General features: G+C 43.1%; 1 protein-coding gene across 2 annotated transcripts in view; it reads left to right on the plus strand.

Annotated features, from left to right (window-relative positions):
* LOC146634327 (protein NLRC3-like) overlaps nt 1-22791 on the plus strand; it is a 180231-nt gene that overhangs the window by 51385 nt on the left and 106055 nt on the right. The window contains exons 10-11 of one of the 2 annotated variants that reach the window (XM_085376700.1): nt 2394-2440; nt 2589-3121. The exons of the other annotated variant lie outside the window; for it this stretch is intronic. Of the exons in view, the coding sequence (XP_085232826.1) occupies nt 2394-2440; nt 2589-3121 (580 nt within the window). Of the gene's footprint in view, nt 1-2393; nt 2441-2588; nt 3122-22791 lie in introns of those variants that run through there. 2 annotated transcript variants of the gene reach the window in all.

The raw sequence follows: 22791 nt of genomic DNA on the forward strand, positions 1-22791 counted from the left end.
TGCGAACGCCGTCTGTTTTCTGCAACGGTAAAATACGGCTTTGAGACGGATATTTGTTTTGCCAAATGGACAATTGCTGTTGACAAAACTCACATGGTTGACTCTTTCCCACAGAGGTGGGTGGGTGGGTGGGTGGGTGTGTGTGTGTGTGTGTGTGTGTGTGTGTGTGTGTGTGTGTGAAACAAGATCGCCTGTCGCTGGTTTGTTTTTTCAGTCTCTTGTAAAAAAGGACTCTCACAAGGAAAAGTAGTATTCACTAAGCGATATTTATTCAATTTTTTACACATAGGCAGCCTGTAGGTTACAAGCGGATAGAAAGTTCTTCTTTTCATCACAAGCTATGGTGTATCTTAAAGGTTACAAGCGGATAGAAAGTTCTTCTTTTCATCACAGAATCATCTGCTGCATCACCGCTGTGGTTAGGGAACATGATGCAACAGGTCTGAAAATGACTAGACACTTCCGGAGTATTTCCGGTAGGGTCATAAGGTCCGGATCGATGCCTTCCATAGTAAATATGCTGTATTTGAATATGTCATATTCAAAACCTTCTTCTTTGGGAGAGCAGATCTCATCGGACACAGGACCGCTGCGGGGCTGCAGAAGGAAATCCATCTTGTGTCTGTGCCTTAGAAATTTGTGACGGACTCCTCTCTCTGCTTTTTTATTCCCCTCCAACAGATGGCGCGCTTCCGGAGGTTTCCCCCTCCCTCTAAAAACTTTTTTTCCCAACAACAGATGACGCGCTTCCGGAGGTTTTCCCTCTAAAAACTTTTTTTTTCCCCAACAACAGATGACGCGCTTCCGGGGGTTCGCCCCCCTTTCTCGGGGTGCAATTCGATACGGTTAGCAACAGATGGCGCGCTTCCGGGGTCCGCCCCCCTTTCTCCGGATACGATTCGTCACGCGGGGGGTTTCCCACCCCCCTTTCTCCGGATACGATTCGTCACGCGGGGGTTTCCCACGGAGGGGAGGGGCGGGGGGTCAAAAGGTCGTGATTAGGGCCATCAATCACTTCGGATCAAATTTTGTCATAAGCTGTATGGGAATAACTCTCTCACACACACACAGACAGACAGACAGACACACACACACAGACAGACAGACAGACAGACACACAGACACAGACAGACAGACACACAGACACAGACAGACAGACAGACACACACACACACGCACACACAGACAGACAGACACACACACACACACGCGCAGACAGACACACACACACACACGCGCAGACAGACACACACACACACACACACGCGCAGACAGACACACACACACACACACACGCAGACAGACACAGACAGACAGACAGACAGACACAGACACACACGCAGACACACAGACACACACGCAGACACACAGACACACACGCAGAGACACAGACACACACGCAGACACACACACACACACGCAGACAGACACACACACAGACAGACACAGACACACACACAGACAGACACAGACACACAGACAGACACACACACACAGACACACACGCACGCACACACACAGACACACACGCACGCGCACACACGCGCACACACACAGACACACACACACAGACACAGACACACACACACAGACACAGACACACACACACACACACACACAGACACACACAGACACACAGACACACACACACACACACACACTATGCACAGACTGGTACTCTTTGTTCATACCTGTGTAAGACGTCATAATGAACTTGTGCATATTCATGTAAGCTCAATAAAGAGCAGTGTTACGAGGGAGCAGACGAGAGCGACTGAGGTCAAGTGAAGGAACGGCGCTGTCACAGTTCTCTCCCTCATCAATTGTCTGGTTCCAGCGGTGGGTCTGTGCTAGACGACCCATCACCAGCTTTTTCCACTGGTTACCAGTACGTGGTAGAATCCACTTCCAGATCTGGTTGTCTTTAAATCTGTGAATGGATTGGCTCCATCTTATCTCTCTTTAACAAAAGAATCCAAGTGGAGCCCTCAGGTCTGCAGATAAGCAGCTTCTGACCAGAACTAGACGTAAAAACAGAGGTGAGCTTTATCGATGGCTGCAGCCAAACTCTGGAACAGTCGCCCTTCACATCAGGTCGTCACCAACACTGGACATTTTTAAAAGCCGGTTGGAAACACATTTGTACTCTGTAGCTTTCAATCCTGACCAGTCTTTATAGTCATTACTGTGTATGTTTCCTATTTTCTCTCTACTCTGTGCAGCACTTTGGCTCAAGCTGTTTTTAAATGTGCTGATAAATAAATGTAGATTTCTTTGAATAAAACAGTGGAGCCGAGCTTTGAGCTCAGTGTGTAACAGTGTGTGTGTGAGAGCCATGTAATGTCCATGTGTGCATGCTGACTGTGCTGCTCTGACCCCCCTCCTCCTTTCAGGGTGGAGCCTGCTGGAGTCCGATGGTTGAGACCAGGTCTGAGGAAGTGTAAGTGTGTTTTTAATGGGATTCATGAAAACAAAGCAGCACACATTCAACCATCTTCATCATGTCAGGAGTCATCATCAAAGTGTCAATCAATGAACAGATGATGGATCAATAACTGCAGCTGGATTGTGTTTGTTCTCTCCATCAGATTCCTGTCAACTCACAATCGACACAAACACAGTGAACACAAAGCTCCAACTGTCTGACAACAACAGGAAGGTGACATGTGTGAAGGAGGTTCAGTCATATCCTGATCATCCAGACAGATTTGATGTTTATGAACAGCTGCTGTGTAGAAATGGTCTGACTGGTCGCTGTTACTGGGAGGTCGAGTGGAGAGGAGACGTTTATATATCAGTGAGTTACAGAAGCATCAGAAGGAAAGGAAACAGTTATGACTGTTGGTTTGGATGGAATGATCAGTCCTGGAGTCTGGTCTGCTCTGATGATGGTCCTGGTTATGTCTGGCACAATAGAATAAAAACATTCATCTCCTCCTCCTCCTCCTCTGTCTCTAACAGAGCAGCAGTGTATGTGGACTGTCCTGCTGGCACTCTGTCCTTCTACAGAGTCTCCTCTGACACTCTGATCCACCTCCACACCTTCAACACCACATTCACTCAAACTCTTTATCCTGGGTTTAGAGTCTTGTCTCCTGGTGCATCAGTGTCCCTGTGCTGAGTGGAGTGTAAAGAGTGTCTCCTGTTACAGAAACACTCTGACTGTTGAACAGATAGTTCAGTCTGTACATGTCTCTCTTTTTCACTCACAAACACGTTTTCAGATTCATGGATTCAATCAGTTGATGTTTGAAACTCTTCTAAATGATTCCTTGTAAACTTCTTCCTCTTCAGTCACAAACAAACAGGAAGTGATGTCACATGTGTTCCTGTCCACACAGCAGAATGAGTCTATTGCTGACAGTGATGTACAAACAGAGTGAGCATTTCTGAGGCCCAAAATAAACTGAGTAGTTCACTGAATGAACAATGGACTGTGAGCTCAGTTCCTTCATCATTAGTATGGATTATATATGTATATGTATTATATTAGTATCATATATATCAGGTGCTGCTGCTTTCAGTCATTGTGCAAATGTGCTGTTTGTAAGCTTGTAAAGCTGCAGTCAGCTGAGACTGAAGAAGTCACCTGATCAGTGAGCAAACGTTTCTGAAAACGTCCAGATGAACAGAATCAACCTTTTGGGATCAGCCAGCAATGCAGCATCATTGTTGTTCAGCTTCAGAGGTTTGCAGGAATGAACTGATGACCAGAAACAGCTGCAAAGTCCAAGAAAATACCAGCTGGAGTTCAGCTGCATTTGAAGAAGTCAAAGAAAAGTAAGGATGGCAAAGGGCGACGTTTTCTTCCAAAGAGCTGCAAACATGGTCGACGCCTCATTAGAAGAATCATCTGGACATTTGTGAGGAACTCTGACCAAGAAAGCAACGTCACACAGATCCAACAGACAGTTTCCATGACTGCAAGTGTTCAGTGGAAAAATGCTACGTTGCATTATTGCATCCTCTCACCACAGGAGGCGCTGTTGGCACCACTGATTGCTGATCAGCTGTTCTCTGATGATCTGATTGATACTGTGAATAACGGGACTCACTGAACTCTGTGACACAGTGAAGATTACAGAGTTGAACTTCACCCTTTAAGACTGACCACAGAACCAAGTCCGCCAGAGCTTTTGTTATATTTTTACATGCTGTGGAGCCATTTGTGGGAGCATTTCAAGTTGCTATACATCAATACAACTGTTATAGCCCTAATTTTAATAATATGTGTGCATTAAGTCCATAGTAACTACATAAACTGCAAAAAAAACCTCTGCTCATCCATCTCTGTGTGTATCAGGATACATTTGGTTCATAATACACAGAAAAATCAGAGTTATTACCTGTAATAAATGTGAAAGATTCCTGCAGTGATAACCAGGCAGGACTGAAACACATCCAAGCTGTCACCACGGTAACAGCACCGTCCATCCACAGGTGAGGGGAGGAGCAAAAAGAGGGACTTTGACCATTTTATACTAAAAACACTCAACTAATGTTTCTAATATGAAACAAATAAGCCCACATTAATGTGAGCGTTTATTAAATAATAATAATGATGATTTCCTCCTGATCTCATTTCCACAGCAGAGAAAACTGTGGTGTATATTGAGGTGGAGGGTGTGGTCTGTGGCTCAGGTGTAGAGTGAGGGTGGGGTGCACCACAGCAGCATGCTGGGACTGCTGAGGGTGGAGGAGGGAGTGATGATGACATCAGAGCTGCAGCACAGAGACCAGTGAACACACAGTCTGTTCATCTTTGCATAGATACAATATACAGCACAATATTGAATGACAGACACGCTGTGGGAGCTTCCACAGATACACTGACGTCAGCATCCAGAGTCCTCCTGCTGCTCCCCCCTCAGAGCCCCGTGATCAGCACCAACACATTCAGTTAGATGACAGAGTCCAGCTGCAGCTAGAATCAGCTCCCCTCTGTGAACAACAGCACAGCGTCAGTGTTTCACACTCAGTGAAAGGAGGAAACAGCAGAAGAACACCATGTGTGCTACGTTTCCCAGGACACACTACAAACTGCACAAATACAGAGCAGCACGTGGAAGGACCTGGAGCTGCATTTACAGAGCTGCAGACAGCGTGATGTCCTGTATGGACAGGTGGAAGGAACCAAGTCCTCAGCTGGAACACTCGTGTTTGTCCACAGACAGGAAACACAGCAGGAAACTTCCTCACAGAAGTGCAGCTCATGGATAACACACTTCCTGTCAGTCAGAATGAGGCTGCAGCCAAACACAGAAAGGTGTTTTTGTCCAGATGAGCCCAGAGAAGAAACACGAGTGTTCACAGACATCAGAAGCTCAGAGAGGTGAAACATGAGGTTGGAGTCCTCGTCAGCATCCAGAAGAGCTGCTGTGAAACCCTGAGTACTCATGACAGACTCTGATGGCACAAACACATCATGATTCAAACAGAAAGACAAACATGGAGCTCCTGATCCTCCTGCATGAGAACAAGCTGACATGAGCGCTGTGTCTGAGAGTGTCTCCCTGTCACAGTGACAATAACACAGCTGCTGCTCACAGTCATTAAACTGACCTGAGGTCAGCTGTGCTCCTTACATATGAACCATGTGACCTCACATCAGTGCTGTGGATGACTGTAGTCATAGAAGAGTAGAGCTGTAGCAGGTGGTGTGAGGAGGAGGTGGTGTATTCTAGTTAACGCAGTACTGAAACACTCCAGCAGAGGGCGCTGTTAAGTCCTTATTGTAACACAGTTACTGTGTGCAGTTAGACTTCATACATAATCTGCACTTATTTCCATCAGACATGCTGTCAGGAAATGATTGGTTTCTATTGATTCTACTTCCTGTTGACTCGTTTGATGACAGTGAAACAATCACAGCTGATTGTGTGATGATGTAAACTGTCACTGTTACATTCAGTGTGTGTGACATAATGTTAGTGCAGGCTGATAACAGCCTGGTTCTGTTAGAAACACATGAACGTGTCCATAGATCAGTGTGTGTTTAACATGAGAGCTTCAGCCCTGCTGATGTGTTAAATAAAGACATGCAGGAAAACTGATGAGACTCTGAAATAACTCTTTATATTTATAATGTAACTCTGCATCAAAAGAACAACAAAGGATCCCAGACAGGTTTCTGTGAACAAAGACCATTCTGATGTTTCTGTGTTTCTAACACTTTGACATTATTAGTAAACAGACTGCAGTGAGCAGCATTTATAAAGAGCTTCTATATAAAGATATGACAGCTGTTTGACAAGTTTATCACTCTGTGTTTGGACCTGATCAGTCCAGCTGTTTACTTGAAACATGTTCATTTACCTGTTCTGTTATATTCATGTTCTTGTCTCTGTTGAAAACACATTTTAATGTCCCTCAGATTTTTCTCCCAGATGAATAAATATAAAAATGACACAAACTGACTGCAGCTACTTTTTGTCCTTTCTGTCAAAAACCTTCATGTGACTCATGAGAGACACGTTTCAGCTGTTTGTGACAGATCAGAGGCCAACAAGTCATTTATAACACTTTCCATCATTGTTTAAAGTTCTCAGTGTTTCTGTGTTGCTGCGTATAGGATCTCCCAGCATCATCACTGTGCTGTCCAATCATTGTGTGCGAGGTTACCCTTATAGTGCGATGTGTGTTTGCACAAAGAGAAGCATGTGTGTCAAATATAAATAAGCACAGAACAGAAACAGCTGCTCGTTTCTTCTGTTTAGAGTCAAGTTAGTGTTTTGTGTCTTTGTTTGAGGCCTGATGTCGAGCAGAGGTGTGTGTAACTGCACTGCTCTGTTATATGTGTGAAGTGTGTGCTTCTCTTCAGCATCATCTTTGTCACTGCTGATTCCTTTGTGTCATCATGTGTTGAGAAGAGAGAACAGTTATAACGGAGGAGCAAAAGGAAGCCCTGAAATCTGCATCAACAAGGAAGTGTTGGCTCACCAGTGATCCCAGCAGAGCCACTGGTTTGGCTCCAGTTGTTCTAGATTCAATGATGTTGTTGCTACAGATACATGTCAGCATCTTTATTGAATTTTATATGAAGCAGAAATGGTGTCATTAGGAGAAGAAGAGGAGAACAAGTCCGGCGAGGAGGCAGCAGCTCTTAAAGATGAAACAGCAGCTCAGCCCTGAGCTCAGAGAGCTGCACATGAAAAAGCTCCTCAAGCAGATCCTGTCAGAGGTTTGTCATCAACAGGAGGAACTGTTCACATCATAGGATGAAGATGCTGTCAGCTGGATGAAGAAGGTTATTTAATGCAAACGTTCACACTGAAGTCAAATTGTTGTCGTGTTGAACAGATTCATGTACTGATCGTCTCCAGAATGTTAGAAGAGCTTCAATGAATCATTAGAAACAACTTACAGCTGCACAGCTGTGTCAAACACATCTGTGTGTCATTGTGGGATTGTTGTGTTTCTACATGTGACACACGTCTAAAACATGCACACAATCTGAACACAAACAGGGACTCATGTGTTCCCACAGCCAGATGCTGAGAGCCATTTCCTTGTAGTCCTGTGTCTACATACATGAACCATTAGATGTTATTGGAATGATTGTCAGCTCTGATAGTTTCATGTGTGTTTAGCTGGACGCTGTTTGATCCTCGACATGTTTAAAGGTGTCCAGTCCTGAGACACTGGGGCTGGAAACAGCTGTGATGTCATTGGACTGTCACACAGACAGAAGTGCATGAAGTGAGCAGCCGAGGAGCCGCTGATGTTTTGGATTCAACAGCATTTGAAAGGTCGACACAGACACATTTGCACACAGAAAGCTGAATCTGTCATATGCCACAGTGAACTCACTGTTCAGTGTTTTTCAGGAAGCTTCTTAACTGCCTCTGCTGCCAAACAAGCAGCTGATGTCCTTGAGAAGAAGCTGAAGAAGTCTTCAACAACAAATACAGGAAGTGGACTTTCAAATACTAGATTCACTTTAGACTCACAGAGAAATGACTCAACCAGCTGTGTTTGACTATATGAAAGGTCAGTGTGTGTCTGCACACAGACTGTTGTGTTGGACTGTTATTCAGTTGTCTGCTGAATGTTTTCAAATGTCTGCATCTCAGCTGTGATGAGGCTGGGAGGCCACCGTAGCAGCCTCTTCAACATCATGACATCATCATAAATGCTGCTGGACTGTCTGATGGGCTGACGGTGAAAAAGCCGTCGGGAAGGAAACAGAAGACATTTCAGAGGCTGCAGCAGATTTCTTTGATTCGGGGCCTTTTTCAGCTTTATTGGACAGAGCAGTGAAGATAAGTGACAGCAAAGCAGAGAGAAAGGGGGCGTGGCCCGGGTCAAAGCCAGGCCAGCTGCTCTCCACCTCGTGGTCACCTGCTCATCCTAGTGAGCTCCACCAGCAGCCCTTTCACACACTTTACACTGTCAAACACTGTGTGTGGACCTCAGCTAACAACAGGCTGCATTTAAGTCTGGACTACATGCTTTTATATTGTTTTTATTCCATCAGCAGCTCAACATCATGAGCAGCTTTGACATAAAGACATCAAACTCAAGCTGACTTTAAACTACTTTTAATACAGGGGCTCAAAAACAACAACATCTTTATTATATATCAGGACACAAAGTCATTTCATCTCAAAGGGAAACAGCTTTATTTGGAATAACCAGCACTATCAACTGGTTTGGGATCTCCACCAGTTTCATGTCTTTGCAGCTTCTCCAACAAAGTTCCTGTAAAATCAGCATGTTTGTCTTTATTGGTTTGATAGTGATTGATTATTCAGTCCCAATCTGCTGTCATCTAAAGAACAAAATGATGTTTCTATGAGTCACAAAGCTCCAGATGTTGTCGGCTTCACAAAGAAAACAAAGAACTTAAACACAAAGTGTTTGGAGCCAAAATGTTCCCAAGCTGCTCTTTTTGAAATGGCAGAGGTACAGTGGTGTCTAACAGCACACTGTGGAAGGCAAACATGTTATTGTTGGATGAAACTTCATGAATCCTTTGTAGATTATTTGCTGTTGGAGCCTTTCTTTTCTCTTCAGCTGTACAGATGCTGAGGAGGCAGGTGAAGCAGGTGGAGCTGTTGTGATGCTGGCAGAGGGTGTGTCTTAGTAACTCTGTGAGGCAGAACTGGATCCAACATTGTGGATGTGTTGATGTTGGAGCCATTAAGAGTCTCTGGCCACACTGTAGGATTTCCCTTTGATCCACTGTGGGGGCATTTTGGAGTCTGTCAGTGAAACTCTTCATGTTTGTGTTTGACTCCAGTTTATAGAAACAGAGGAATGTGTCATGCTTTTGTTCGGCCTCCACAAATACACACATTTGTTCATTGGTTGGACTTTTTGGAAGGAGACACATTGAAAACCATGTTAATAAGATCTTGTTGTTTCCTGTGGATCCGACACAGAGAGTGGACTTCAGACAGAAAGCGTGGAAGAGATTTTAGAGGCCGTGTGTGGCAACAGGAAGTTTCTGTGTGTTTGCTGATCTTACATGTGGAAAACAACACGTGATGTTTGTGAAGTTCTACAATGATCATTGTTCTCACAGCATTTTGAGTGGGAACAGTTCAAACTGGGAGTAGTGGGAGTTATTTACTGATTGAAACAAGCTGAATGCTTCTGTGACGATGAAGATCAGCAGCTCAGCTGATCAATGAACTGACATCTATCAGTCGTTTCATGAGATGAAGTCATCAGCAGACATTTGTTCTGACTGTGTGATGAATGTCAGAAGGTCAGGGCTCTGCTTTAGTCACTGCTTGATGATCATTGGCTCATTGTTGAATCCAGGGCCCAGTCTGACCTCTGACCTTTGCTGCAGGTCTTCTGTGTTATCTCCACTTTCATGTCTGATCTTCTGCTGTATCGTCCAAAATAAACATCTGGATCATTTCCAACACTTCAGCAGATCTTTAGTTTGGGCAGTGCAGCACAGAATAACACATATTGTACTATACTGCCCACTTCCTGATCTTATTGGATCTGTGTGTGAGGTTGGTGAAGGAAACACATGTTTACTGAGTGAGTCGCTGCCATTAGGAACTAGTTTTTATATCACAGCCTGGAAATCACACAGGACCATTTCTGCAAGTGAAAAGTCGTCATTGGAGGAAAATGACTGTGTAGTTTGTGCGACTGAAGAATTGTCCCAACTACATGTGCTGCTGACCCTTGACCTTTTCTTTAGGTGCACAGAGGAGTCTGTGGGAACATCCAGAACTGAGGCATCTTGTGTACAAACGTGTTCAGACCAGATGTCAAATGATGTCAGATGTCATCCGTGAATGGATGCAACTGTGGATCGTTCCAATAAAATGAGGCAGTTTTGTAAGTACAAGCCCACTACAACCCATCATCAACATTTTAAATTACATTATACATCTTCACTGATATAAAGCACCACTATTTTAACCTGATTCACTTTTTCCACCCTAACAGTTCATTCCTCAAATCAAACAAGATATTTGACCCTAAAAAAATGCATCAACAAATAATTTTGTAATAAAATATTTATTCTTCAACTTTTACAAGTGAAATCAAACAAGTGTGTTTAAGAGTGAAACCAGAGTGGAAGCTGCTCATATAGAGTCCAACCCAGGCTAAAGTAAGCTGAGTAGAGCAGCACCATCAAAGTGTCGGCTCTCTGAACACGGTGCAAGATCGCCATCTGCAGGACAAAACTAGTTTTTCTCGCCCTCCTCGTCAACATCAAGATGATGTCATCGTACAGCAACTGATTCCCTGTCCGTCTGGAACAAAGCATTTACATTAAAAAAGACATTTACAGAAAATACAAACACCAACAACACATCTCATCATCACATGATATTTTATTATTTATTATATTATATATTTTTATTGTACCATCAACATCAACAAATACCAGCATATTTTCTTTGAGATTGAGTAGAGTGGACCTTTCCCTTGGTTCACTTCCTGCTCGCAGCATCAGCTGACCTCTGACTTCCTGGTTAAGGTCTCTCAGCGTTGACTGGAATATCAAATCGGACTCACACCATGTTCTTGTAATGTGGTCATGTCTGTCCGCTGTTTGAAGAGCATCTCTGGCCTAAACACAATAGGAAGAACAACAACACGGCAAAAAAAACAACAACACATTTCCATATTAGATGAAGGGCACCGTAACTGGAAATGGTAACATTCATCTGATGCTGCTTTGGATTTATCTTCTGTTTTAGACCAACTTTGATCACTTCGAGCCATCTTAAGTCCGTTTGTTCTAACTTCTCACTAACATCTCGTATGATTTCAGATCCCTGCTGTTCCCCAGCTGCCCTGTAGGTTTGTGCTTTGACCTCCAGAGGGCGACAAATCAGCACAGACAGAGAGCTCCATTCAAACTTTGCTGCCATCAGGAATAATTCTTCAAATATAATCATCAGTGTTTGAGCAGTTATGATATCAGGGACAATCTAGACATGTGTGACAATACTGAACATGTCACATGACACACCTCAAACATCATGTGATCCACTCTCAGTCTGCACTTTCATTCATGACTTCAACAGGTTGAAATGAGCTTTGAAGAAACATTCAGTGAAATAAATCTTTCATGGATTCATGTGAGCAGCAGATGAACTTTACAAAGAATCAGTGGATTTATCTTCTGTTTTAGATCAACTTTGATCACTTCGAGCCATCTTAAGTCCGTTTGTTCTAACTTCTCACTAACGTCTCATATGATTTCAGATCCCTGCTGTTCCCCAGCTGCCCTGTAGGTGGCCTCAGTGTGTCTCACACCATTTACAGATGATTACAGGTCGTTTACAGTTCAAACAGGTCCAACATAAGAAATATGCAGAAAATATCCTGCTATAACAGTTTGGGTCAAAGTGCAGATGTTCCAGATGCTCTGAGTCTGTCTGTGTTTCATGTTAACATGTAGATGTTGGACCAAAGTGAAGCTTTTTGATGTGACAGCAGGAATGTGAAGTGTAACTCTGAGCTGTAGGAAATGAAACTAAACGGACTTTTTCTCCTTTATTTATAGGAAAGTGTAGGAGAGCAACAGATGAACAAGCGTTACTGTAACAGGAAACATCAGAGGACCTTTATGTTCATCATCATCACTGTTTCCTTGTTCTGTCACAAACACACAACACTTCCTGCTCTCTCTCTGATGGATCTGATTGGCTGTTTCATTCACAGGAGGTCAGGGCGTCACACAAACAGCTTTAACTGCACAACGACACACTTTAAATCATCTGCAGACAAACCTGTGTGTTTGATTTATGAAGAAATAATAAAGACGTGTGTACAGCTGTCCATGAAGCAGCTTCTCACACAAACTCTGACACTTCAGCCACTTTAATTCCTGCAAAGCTGCGTAATAAAGAGCTGTGACTGCTATGAGCTGCTGATGATGACTGCATGAAGCTCTCAGCTGAAGCTTCTTTCATTTATTTTAATGTTAATGTCGCCTTTTTAAGCCTGTGTGAGGATTTTAATGACACACATTAAAGGAGCTTCTTTGATTAGAACCAAATTCATGTTGATTTTCAGCCTGAAATGATAAAAACTTTAATAATTCTGTTTATAATCATCAACCTGGAGACTAATGAAAAGTATAATAGTGAAAGAAAGCCTTTATTATTTGAGTAATGCCTGAATCTGCTCAGAGACGGAGACAACACAGAGGTGTTGATGACAGTTTGACATTAACTGAATTAAAAACAAAGTGCTCTTATTGTGAAAATCTGCCTCCTACTTCTTTAAATCATTTTTATGTATTTTTTAACCTCACAGTGAAACATTGAGGCATTAATCTGACACAGTTTGATCAGCAGCTGTGTTTTCACCGACGTTTCACTTTGATTTGTTCAGACTGAGCAGAGAGGATCGGTTCTCTGTGTGCGCACTGCTGAGAAACACAAGCTCATTTCTGCTGTTTCATGAAAAGTGTTATGGAGGAACAAGAAGTTCAGCCTCTAAACTCTCAGCGTGAGGACTGAGTGAAGAGTTTCAGAGCAGAGAGTTTTGGCTCACAGCTTTTAGCGTCTACACAAAGAGACGATTACGCACTTGATCTGAGAACATCTCCACCTCCTACAAACAAACTCTCCTACGAGCAGCTGTCACAACCACAACAGGCAGAAGACTGGATTTCTTCAGGTCAGATTTCATGCAGTTTGCATAAATTGTGTGTCACAGACTTTGTAGTTCACATTTGTGTGACTCGTTTAAATCTTCTCCTCCTGAAAGTGAAACTCTTACAAACACATCAGGCCACAACCTGCTGCAGGTTAATGATTGATCTGAAGGCAGCTGACCTTTGAGCAGGAACTTGTGAGTCTTTTATTGTGTTTAGCACTGCCAAGTGCTGGCCTCTGCTTCCACCATCACATTTACACTGGTAGGTTCAGCACTGCTGCCTGCTTCAGACTGAATCCAGCAGCACAAAGACACAAGTTAATAAAATCAGCATCTATTCCTTTATCACTGCTTTGTTACAGAGGAGAACAACGCTCCAGTAACGCGTAATCCGATTATTTTTTTGAAGTAACGAGTAAAGTAAGGGATTACTATTGCAAAAACAGTAATTAGATTACCGTTACTTTCCCGTAGGAACGCTGCGTTACTGCGTTACTAAAACCGTGATTTTTTTGCGAGAATGTCTCACGACAGTGACGTAAGCGAGTGCGCCGTTAGTGACAACAGCTGTGTGCAGATCAACAATGGATCACATATCGAGTGCAGAGAGAGTATGAGCGTGCAGCGTTTAAAGCGTGGAAGTACTGACCTTACTTTGAGTTTGATTCCATAAAAAGTGACAAAAACATTAGCGTCCGCTGTGCGTGGGAAGAAAACTTCTTTTTACAGCGAAAAAACCCCTAAACTTCCAACAAGCACCGAGTAGCTACGACGTGATGGGAAACTCACAGAGAAACTCGCGGATTCTTCCACTGACCGCAGCACACCTGCACCAGGGTAAACCTCCGCCTACCCCACTCCTGCTTTACAGGTGAAAATAGAGCAACAGGACCGCTGAGTCTTTGACTTTATTTATTTTCTGCTGTGTTTTACTTGCATCTATTTGAAAGACTGAGTGTAAACACACAAATATTTTATTTTATGTGCTGGAATGTGCAGAAAATAGGTTTAAATGTTAAACTAATTTATTCAAGTCAGAGAATGTTGCAGATAATTAAATTTTTGCTTGATGCATAAAGTTAAAAGATTAAAACTAATAAACAAGTTTTAAAAAGAGACTTTTCCATTTGATTACATTTTGTATGATGGATTATGTAGAAAAAGTAGAATTGGGCTGAAAGATCTATCGCTTTATCAGCTACTCAGGTTGTAAATCGGGTTTTTAAAAAGTAACTAAGTAACTAAGTAATTAATTACTTTTGAAAATAAGTAATCAGTAAAGTAACGGGATTACTTTTTGGGGGAAGTAATTAGTTACTGATTACTGTTTTCAAGTAACTTGCCCAACACTGGACAGAGTGTTGGCTTCATCACCGACACACGTCACCACATCAGGAAACAGCTGGTTCAGTGAGTATTTAAGGTTCACTGCAGACAAACTGGAGAAAAACGAATCACATGAAACATTTGTTACTGGTTTCTGACCTCGTCGTAGAGACTCACATACCTGTGTTCTGCTATCAGTGTGATCACATGTGCTGGTACAGTTTGCCAGGTTGACCCATGTAACCTCCACTATCCTGTAGACGTGGAATATGTTTCACATATGGATCGCTTCATTACTCGACTATGACTGTGTGCTTCACAGGTGCTTACTGAAGTGCTGCTTTACACAAAAGCAGACAGTAAAAATAAGAACTGCAGGTCCAGACCACAGGTTTATGTGTTGATAATGATGATGTGCAGTCACTCATTGTCACAGGATACTTCCTGCAATGATGCTACAGGTCACGCAGTTCTGCAGAGGTGGAGGAAACAGATGCTTTTGCTAACAGAGACACTTTAACGACTTAAAGAATCTAACTGACACACAAACCTCAGTTTGTCTGACATTCATGAGAGTAAACTGCTCCTGAATGTTCTGTTAGTTCACTGGATGTTCACCTGACTTCAAATGTAAAGATCCCTGAGACAAACTCTCACGAGTTCAGCGGCGACACGATCGCACAACCAGCCGCGACGTTAAAGGCCGACGCGCTCACTACCTTTGGTTACAGCTCTCAGCTCACACGACATACACAAAAATAATGACAACACGAGTCCTCTGTAGGACGTCACTGTGGTTTACTGACAATGTTCTCAACAACAGACGCACAACCCTGGTTTGGTCTGGTTATTTGTGTTGTACGGCTTCGTTGGTCTGACGAGCTTTTAGGGATGTCAGCAGAAGGATTTCACGTGCTGAGGCCATATTTATGAATCAACCTGAACAGCTAATACTTTACCTCTTTATTTTATAACACATATGAACACGTTATAGTAGATTTGTGCAATGTGTGTTTCACGTCTTTATGGGCGTATAGATCTGTAAACAGGCTGATGGGTGTGTGTCTGTTTATTGTAGCGGTGCAGAAATGTTAAAAATGATGATAATAACAACACTTCTCACATCAGGCTACAACACAAACCTCCTGATAGCTGCAAACAGCAAAACCCCCAACGACAGGCGCACAAAGAGCGAGCAGGGACCCACCCTGACAGCATGTGAGCCTCCTACTACGACTCACTGTGGAGCAACACAACACCAGGAGACGGAGGATATGAGAGAGGATACAACTGCTGTGGGGGAGCAGCCACACACTCCACAGGAGACGACGGGGTGAGAGATGGTTCGGTGCTCCTAACATCATGTGGACGCTCGTCTGCACATAAACAAACCTCACCTAACCCCACCTCCTTTCTCTTTTTGCAGGGTGGGGTGCTCCATCCTTACACACTTTGCACCACGTGGCGCTCCATCTATTCGTTTACCTTCTTGGGTCTCTTCCTCCTCTGTCCCAGCCCGTTGAGGCGATCGCTGGGGTCCAGCCTGTAGTGGGAGTGGCTGTCCTCGCTCATCCTGTCCCCGTCCACTCCGGGTTATTCCTTTCTTCTTTCTGTCCTCTGAATCGAGCTGACCTCTCTCCTCTCTGGTCCTCGCTCTCTGAGCCGGCGGAGCATGAGAGAGAGGAGTGGTTGGGGAGAGGGAGGGGAGACGAGCGAGGGAGGGAGGGAGCACAATGGTGTTGCCATGGCAGCAGCTGCCACCAGTGTTTATCTGGAAACGTCGCTGGCAAACCGGAATAGTTGCCACACGTTGCCACACTCGCACACTCGGCAGCCACACGTTTGTGTGCGACCTGCCCGTGGCTTCCTCGTTACAGACACACCGAGAGGAAACGCTCAGACACAAGGCCGAACATGAACGAACACTCGTGTGTGTGGGAGGAACAGGGCACAGACTCCACGCCGTCGTTAAAGATGGCGTGTGTGCTAAACGGAGCTGTGCGCTGATCGATTAGTCAAGTGAAAAAAACAAAGGAAGCTGTCTGGATGGAGTTTGCTGCTCCCACTAATCAAAGAGATGCATCACAGCTGGAGCTGATTGATGCACGAGCCACCGTTTGCACAATCCCACCGACTCCACGCTTGTGTTTCCTTTCTGCACCATGTTGTTAACACTGACCCCACACTGTGTTCATGAGCTAAAGAAATCAGGATGATTTCACGGACCCACACAGACCCACACAGACCCACACACACACACACACACACACACACACACACACACACACACACACACACACACACACACACACACACACACACACACGTCCTGCATGCTAAGAAGTGAGTGAAGGATGCAGAGGTGTTGAGACGGACACTGAGGATGTGGGAGCACAGACACCGTTCAGCCTGTGTTTGTGTATCAGAATGAATCAGGCAGAAAAACATTAAAAGCAAACTGGTTGTCCTAAAGTGAATCAGGCTGCAGTCAAACTTCAGCTGATCTCTCATCAAAGCTCCCAGATCGATTCGTGCTCCAGTTTCACCATTTCAGCAACACTGTGGGAGAACGGGGTCAGCTTCCAGCAGGGGCCACGATTATGCACAGAAGGAAGACGGGACACGGCCGGTCCTTCAACCATCGTATGGATGTAAGAGCCTAACACAGGTAACACAGGTCACAGCAGCAGAGCTGGTAGCAGCTTTGTGCGCTTGTAGAAAACTCAGCGGTACTGCAGAGGTTGTGTACTTTACCAGGGAAACGTATGTATTTTGTGTGTGGTTGAAGATTTCCAGGTTGTGTGTTCTCCTGTTTTATTCAGTTTATCAGAAGTCAGCAACTAAAATGTAAAAGCAGCTAAAAAGAAAAGACAATGATAGCATTGTGTGCACAGTGTGTTACAGAGCTGTTGGTGGCAGTCCAATCCAATCCAATCTTATTTATAAAGCACTTTAAAATAGCCAGCACAGGAACAAAGTGCTGCACGGAAAATAAGTTAAAACAATAGAACAACAGAAAACAGCAAAATAAATAAATAAAACACATAAAACATCAAATGAAAACAAAACAAGATAAAACAGCATCGAATCACCTAAAAACAACTGAAATAAAAACCAACATCTCACGTGGTGTCAAAGCTCAGGGTAAAGAGGCGGGTTTTCAAGACTTAAAAACAGGTAAAGAAGAGGCCTGTCTGATCTCCAAAGGAAGCTCGCTCCACAGTTTGCAGCTGCTACAGCAAAAGCAGGATCTCCTCTAAGTTTACGCCCAGTCCTGGGTACATGCAGGAGCAGCTGATCAGCTGGCCTGTATGAGGCTGTCGCAGCTCAGAGAGATGAGATGGGGCGAGGCCATGGAGAGCTTTAAAAGTAAATAAAAGAATTTTAAAATGAATCCTAAAAGAAATGGGCAGCCAGTGACGTGAAGCTAAAACAGGGGAAATGTGCTCAAACTTTCGAGTGCCAGTTAAAAGACGAGCTGCAGCATTTTGACTAATATATGATGCGCTGACCCCAACATGAAGGTCATCACAGTAATGCAGCCGAGTGCTGACAAAGGCCTGGATCAAAGTGCTGCCGTGAAAGAATTGGCTTTGTTTTTGCAGCTGCCTGAGCTGAAAGAAGCTAGATTTGACCACTGCCTTGATTTGACCACTGCAGGTAGAATGAAATGCCAGCATGTTGTTCACACTTCTTACCCGAGCTGTTCTCCAGCGCATCCGTGAGTGTGGCTGTGAACAGAGGAAGCACTCGAGCAGAAAGTGCTCGTGTGAATGAGTTCAGAGTAGAGCAGCTCGATGTGGGAACAACTCGTGGCGTTCATTTAGAGAACGAATATGTTCATGGTTACTGTATCTCCTCAGCCGAGCCGCCCTTCGTGCCCCTCCCACAGCCACATGCTCCGTCAGTCTGCCTGGCAGAGAGGGAGGGGGGCGTCTGGCCTAGTGCCAGGCTCTCTCAATATTTTATGAGAGGGAGGGGAGGGAGGAGGTGCAGCGGGTTGGTTGGGGGTTAAGAGACTAGCTACACTGAACTACGACGGGGAAACAATTATCCTCCCTGCTGAATTTATAAGTTTGCTCACTTACAGAGAAATGAACAGTCTCTGATTTTTACCTGAGTTTAGAAACATCGAACAAAAAACATATCAGTTATGAACAGATCTGCATGTCCCTGAATGAAGTGTGTGATCCTCTACAACCCTGGATCCCACAGACTGGCTGTGGGACTCTCAGCATATAGATGCAAAGGGCGTCAGCATGAAGCTCGGTGACTGTGGGTGCAGCAGTTCTGACCATGATGTGATCAGTCAGCCTCATGGGCGGAGGATGATCATAGGAAAGGAAACTCACACAGGAGGAGCTGGTTAATGGTGAGAAGGCAGGTGGATGACAGTCACCACATACTGGTAACACTGATAGAGGATTGAAGTAGGAGGAAACCAGGGAACCAGGAGCAAAGCCTCACACAAATAAGAACTACGAGACTTACAGTAACAATAAGAGCTGTACAACATGGAACAGCAGCAGCGATGGAAACAACCTCGTGTTTGTTCCCATATGGAAAAGAAATAGTAAAAACATATATGATTTACTCATGAAAGTGGCCACTTTCTCATTACTTTCATATATTTTTTTAGTAAGTATACAAAACATACAAGTTTCATTGTATAACTTTTCAAGGGATCTTATATGTGTTTTCACTCTTGTATGCTTTTCATACAAGTTTCATACAAGACAGATAAAAACTTTGTAAGATTTATATATATCTTTTCCATATGGGTTGGAGCAGGGATGGTTAGAAAGAGACGACGCTGCTTTGTGCACGGACCATATTTATGAGTACGAGTAGTGAGTTTAACCCTTGAGCTCCCCTAGGGAAAAATGGGACCCGCTTGGGTACTTTTGGATTTTTGATTCTCAATATATCAGTCATTTTAAAGACTAGTTGCATGAAACCTGGCCAGGATGTGTGTTTTAGGATTATTTTTTAAATTCAATGATCCCCTCTATGGTGTGGTGTATAGTAAAGGAGATTCACATATGTACCCCCTGCAGTCACCCTTGTACCCGCTTGGGCCCCATTGACTCCCATTATAATCACATATTTTCGATATACTGTAATCCTGACATGTGATAATTTTTTTCTCGTGAATACCTAATGGATCTAAGCCTCTGCCTTCAAAATAAAGGAAAAATATGTTTTGGATCCAATGAGCACAATATTAGGTACAGCACCACCATAGACATTTTCAGTGGTTTTGAATGCAGGACATGGTTATCTTATTATGCAAAATACATGACAATAAAACAGCTGACCACCATAAAATAGTCTTGATGTAGTGGAACTGATATAAGAGAGTGGTGTGAATGTGATTGAGAATATATTTATACTGTGTGTGTGTGTGTGTCGGTCGCAAACAAAACAGCCCGTAGAGCCGCCTCCTTGAAGTGAACAACGGCAGCCTGCTTCGTTTTTTTTCTCTTTTCTTTGAACCTCTGTCAATGTTATTTTTCTGACTTGGCTGAGGGCAAAAACAAGGCTCATTGTGCAGAGAAGGGAGAGGTGTGAAAGCAGCCACTTCTTTGTTGAGCCAGAGGGGGGGAGGGGTGTGAAAACAGCCACCTGCTTGCTGAGCAGAGGGGGAGGGGCAGTCGTTACTCTCCCAGGCAAGTCAGCAGAGCGGAGGGAGAGAGACAGAGAGAGATCCTTTTCTATCTTCTTGGATTCAAGTGCACATTTGAAGTCTGTGGGAATAGTTTGCAGCCTTGTCTTACTAGTCATTTCTGCACAGATGTCACGAAATGCACAGATGCGCGCACCACAACACGAAGCGCACGGTCAATTTAGGGGAGCTTGGAAGCAGTGATCATCCTGCAAACAGCGCATTATTATCGTAACGGCTGCAAAAGTTAGGATATGTCCTGTCTGCAACATCCATCCATCTAGAGGTTCGTGCTATAAAATGTAAATTACATCTTTGTTCAGTTTGTTGTTGAGTTTGCTAAGGTCAGTTCAGTTTCCCAGTGTCACAGGAATGGAACAGGAGGGAGAGACAGAAAATGATCATCGTCTATCCAATAAGATAGAGGATGATCATTTTTTAATTCAGGTGCACCTTTGAAGTCTGTGAGAATAGTTTGCAGACTTGTCTTACTAGTCATTTCTATACAGATGCCACGAAATGAACAGATGCGCGCATGCACAACACAAAGCGCACGGTCAATTTAGGGGAGGCTTTTGCTGAGAAAGCGCAGCGTTCCAAAAAGCTGAAGCAGTGCTCATTGTGCAAACAGCACATTATTATCGTAACTGCTGCAAAGATATATATAAGATATGTCCTGTCTGCAAAATCTAACCATCTTATGGTTCATGCTATGTATGATAATGTAAATTACATCTTTGTTTAGTTTGTTGTTGAGTTTGTTCAGGTCAGTTCAGTTTGTTTTTTTGCAATAAAGTGTTATTGTTCCAAAAATAATAATGCATTCAAATCAATGTTGTTATGAATTATTTACCTATTCAAGGCTGTAATAACCTCATGCCAAATACTTCCATTTGCAAGTCATTTTTTGAAAATATTGCATATTATGGGTTTCCCCCCCAAAAAACAGGGTTTTTTTTATGACAATAAAGCCATAAAAACCTAAAAAATATTTAAAAAATAATGAAAAACTTTATATCTGTGGTTAGGTCTGAAGTTGTTTAAAAGATCTGATGTGAAAAAAATCAGAAAAAAAATTCATATATGATATTGCTATATCACCTTTTGTCAGGGGACCCGTGTGGGTACGAAGGGGCACAGATGGGTGTAAATTTGAAAAACTCTTATTACTCCAAAAATAATAATGCATTCAAATCAATGTTGTTATGAATTATTTACCTATTCAAGGCTGTAATAACTTCATGCCAAATACTTCCATTTGCAAGTCATTTTTTGAAAATATTGCATATTATGGGTTTTCCCCCCCAAAAAAACAGGGTTTTTTATGACAATAAAGCCATAAAAACCTAAAAAATATTTAAAAAATAATGAAAAACTTTATATCTGTGGTTAGGTCTGAAGTTGTTTAAAAGATCTGATGTGAAAAAAATCAGAAAAAAAATTCATATATGATATTGCTATATCACCTTTTGTCAGGGGACCCGTGTGGGTACGAAGGGGCACAGATGGGTGTAAATTTGAAAAACTCTTATTACTCCAAAAATAATAATGCATTCAAATCAATGTTGTTATGAATTATTTACCTATTCAAGGCTGTAATAACTTCATGCCAAATACTTCCATTTGCAAGTCATTTTTTGAAAATATTGCATATTATGGGTTTTTCCCCCCAAAAAAACAGGGTTTTTTATGACAATAAAGCCATAAAAACCTAAAAAATATTTAAAAAATAATGAAAAACTTTATATCTGTGGTTAGGTCTGAAGTTGTTTAAAAGATCTGATGTGAAAAAAATCAGAAAAAAAATTCATATATGATATTGCTATATCACCTTTTGTCAGGGGACCCGTGTGGGTACGAAGGGGCACAGATGGGTATAAATTTTGAGGGATGCTCAAGGGTTAATGATATTTCAATTATATGACAAATATCCAGTGTTGGGGAGTAACAGAGTACACGTACGAGTAACTGTATTCTGTTACAGTTACTGTTTAAACAGGTGGTATTTAGAATACAGTTACTTTGTTGAAATAAATGGATTACACTGCATGTTGGGGAGTAACGGAATACACGTACGAGTAACTGTATTCTGTTACAGTTACCGTTTAAACAGGTGGTATTCAGAATACAGTTACTTTGTTGAAATAAATGGATTACACGGCGGTACTTTCCTGTTTCATATTGTGGCGGGTCAGGACTGTTTGGGTTTGTTTGACATGTTCTGTTGTTCCAGGCGGCAGCGTTGTGGTTGCCATGGTTACAGGGTGACACGCTGCGTGTTTCCTGGGTGAGAGAGGCCTTTTTGTTGTTGTGCTAAGCTAACAGGCAGAATGTAGCATCATGGGCAGTGTAGTCCGTGCTGCAGGGAGGATGGACTGCTGTACCCGTGATGTGTCTGTGAGCGAGGGAGGGAGAGAAAGGAAAAGCACGAGCTGTCACCGAGCAGAAACGGGAGCTGGAAGCATGTAAATATAATAATAACCACTGCAAGAAGAGAGCCTGACGAGCCGTTAAGACTCGACCGTACACCGTGTTCCTGTTTTCCTCCGAAAACAATAAGTTCTGTTGTCTGTGAAGGTTCTCAGTAGGGCTGCCACGATTAGTCGACTAGTCACGATTAGTCGACTATCAAAATCGTCCACGACTGATTTAATAGTCGACGTGTCGTTTGAAGCTTTGTAAGATCGCAAAAGACGCAGGAATAATAGCAG

Source organism: Diplotaxodon limnothrissa, linkage group LG3, assembly GCF_057381915.1.
Source record: "Diplotaxodon limnothrissa isolate DT_005_m linkage group LG3, D_limnothrissa_male_GT1.1, whole genome shotgun sequence".
NCBI lineage: Eukaryota > Metazoa > Chordata > Actinopteri > Cichliformes > Cichlidae > Diplotaxodon > Diplotaxodon limnothrissa.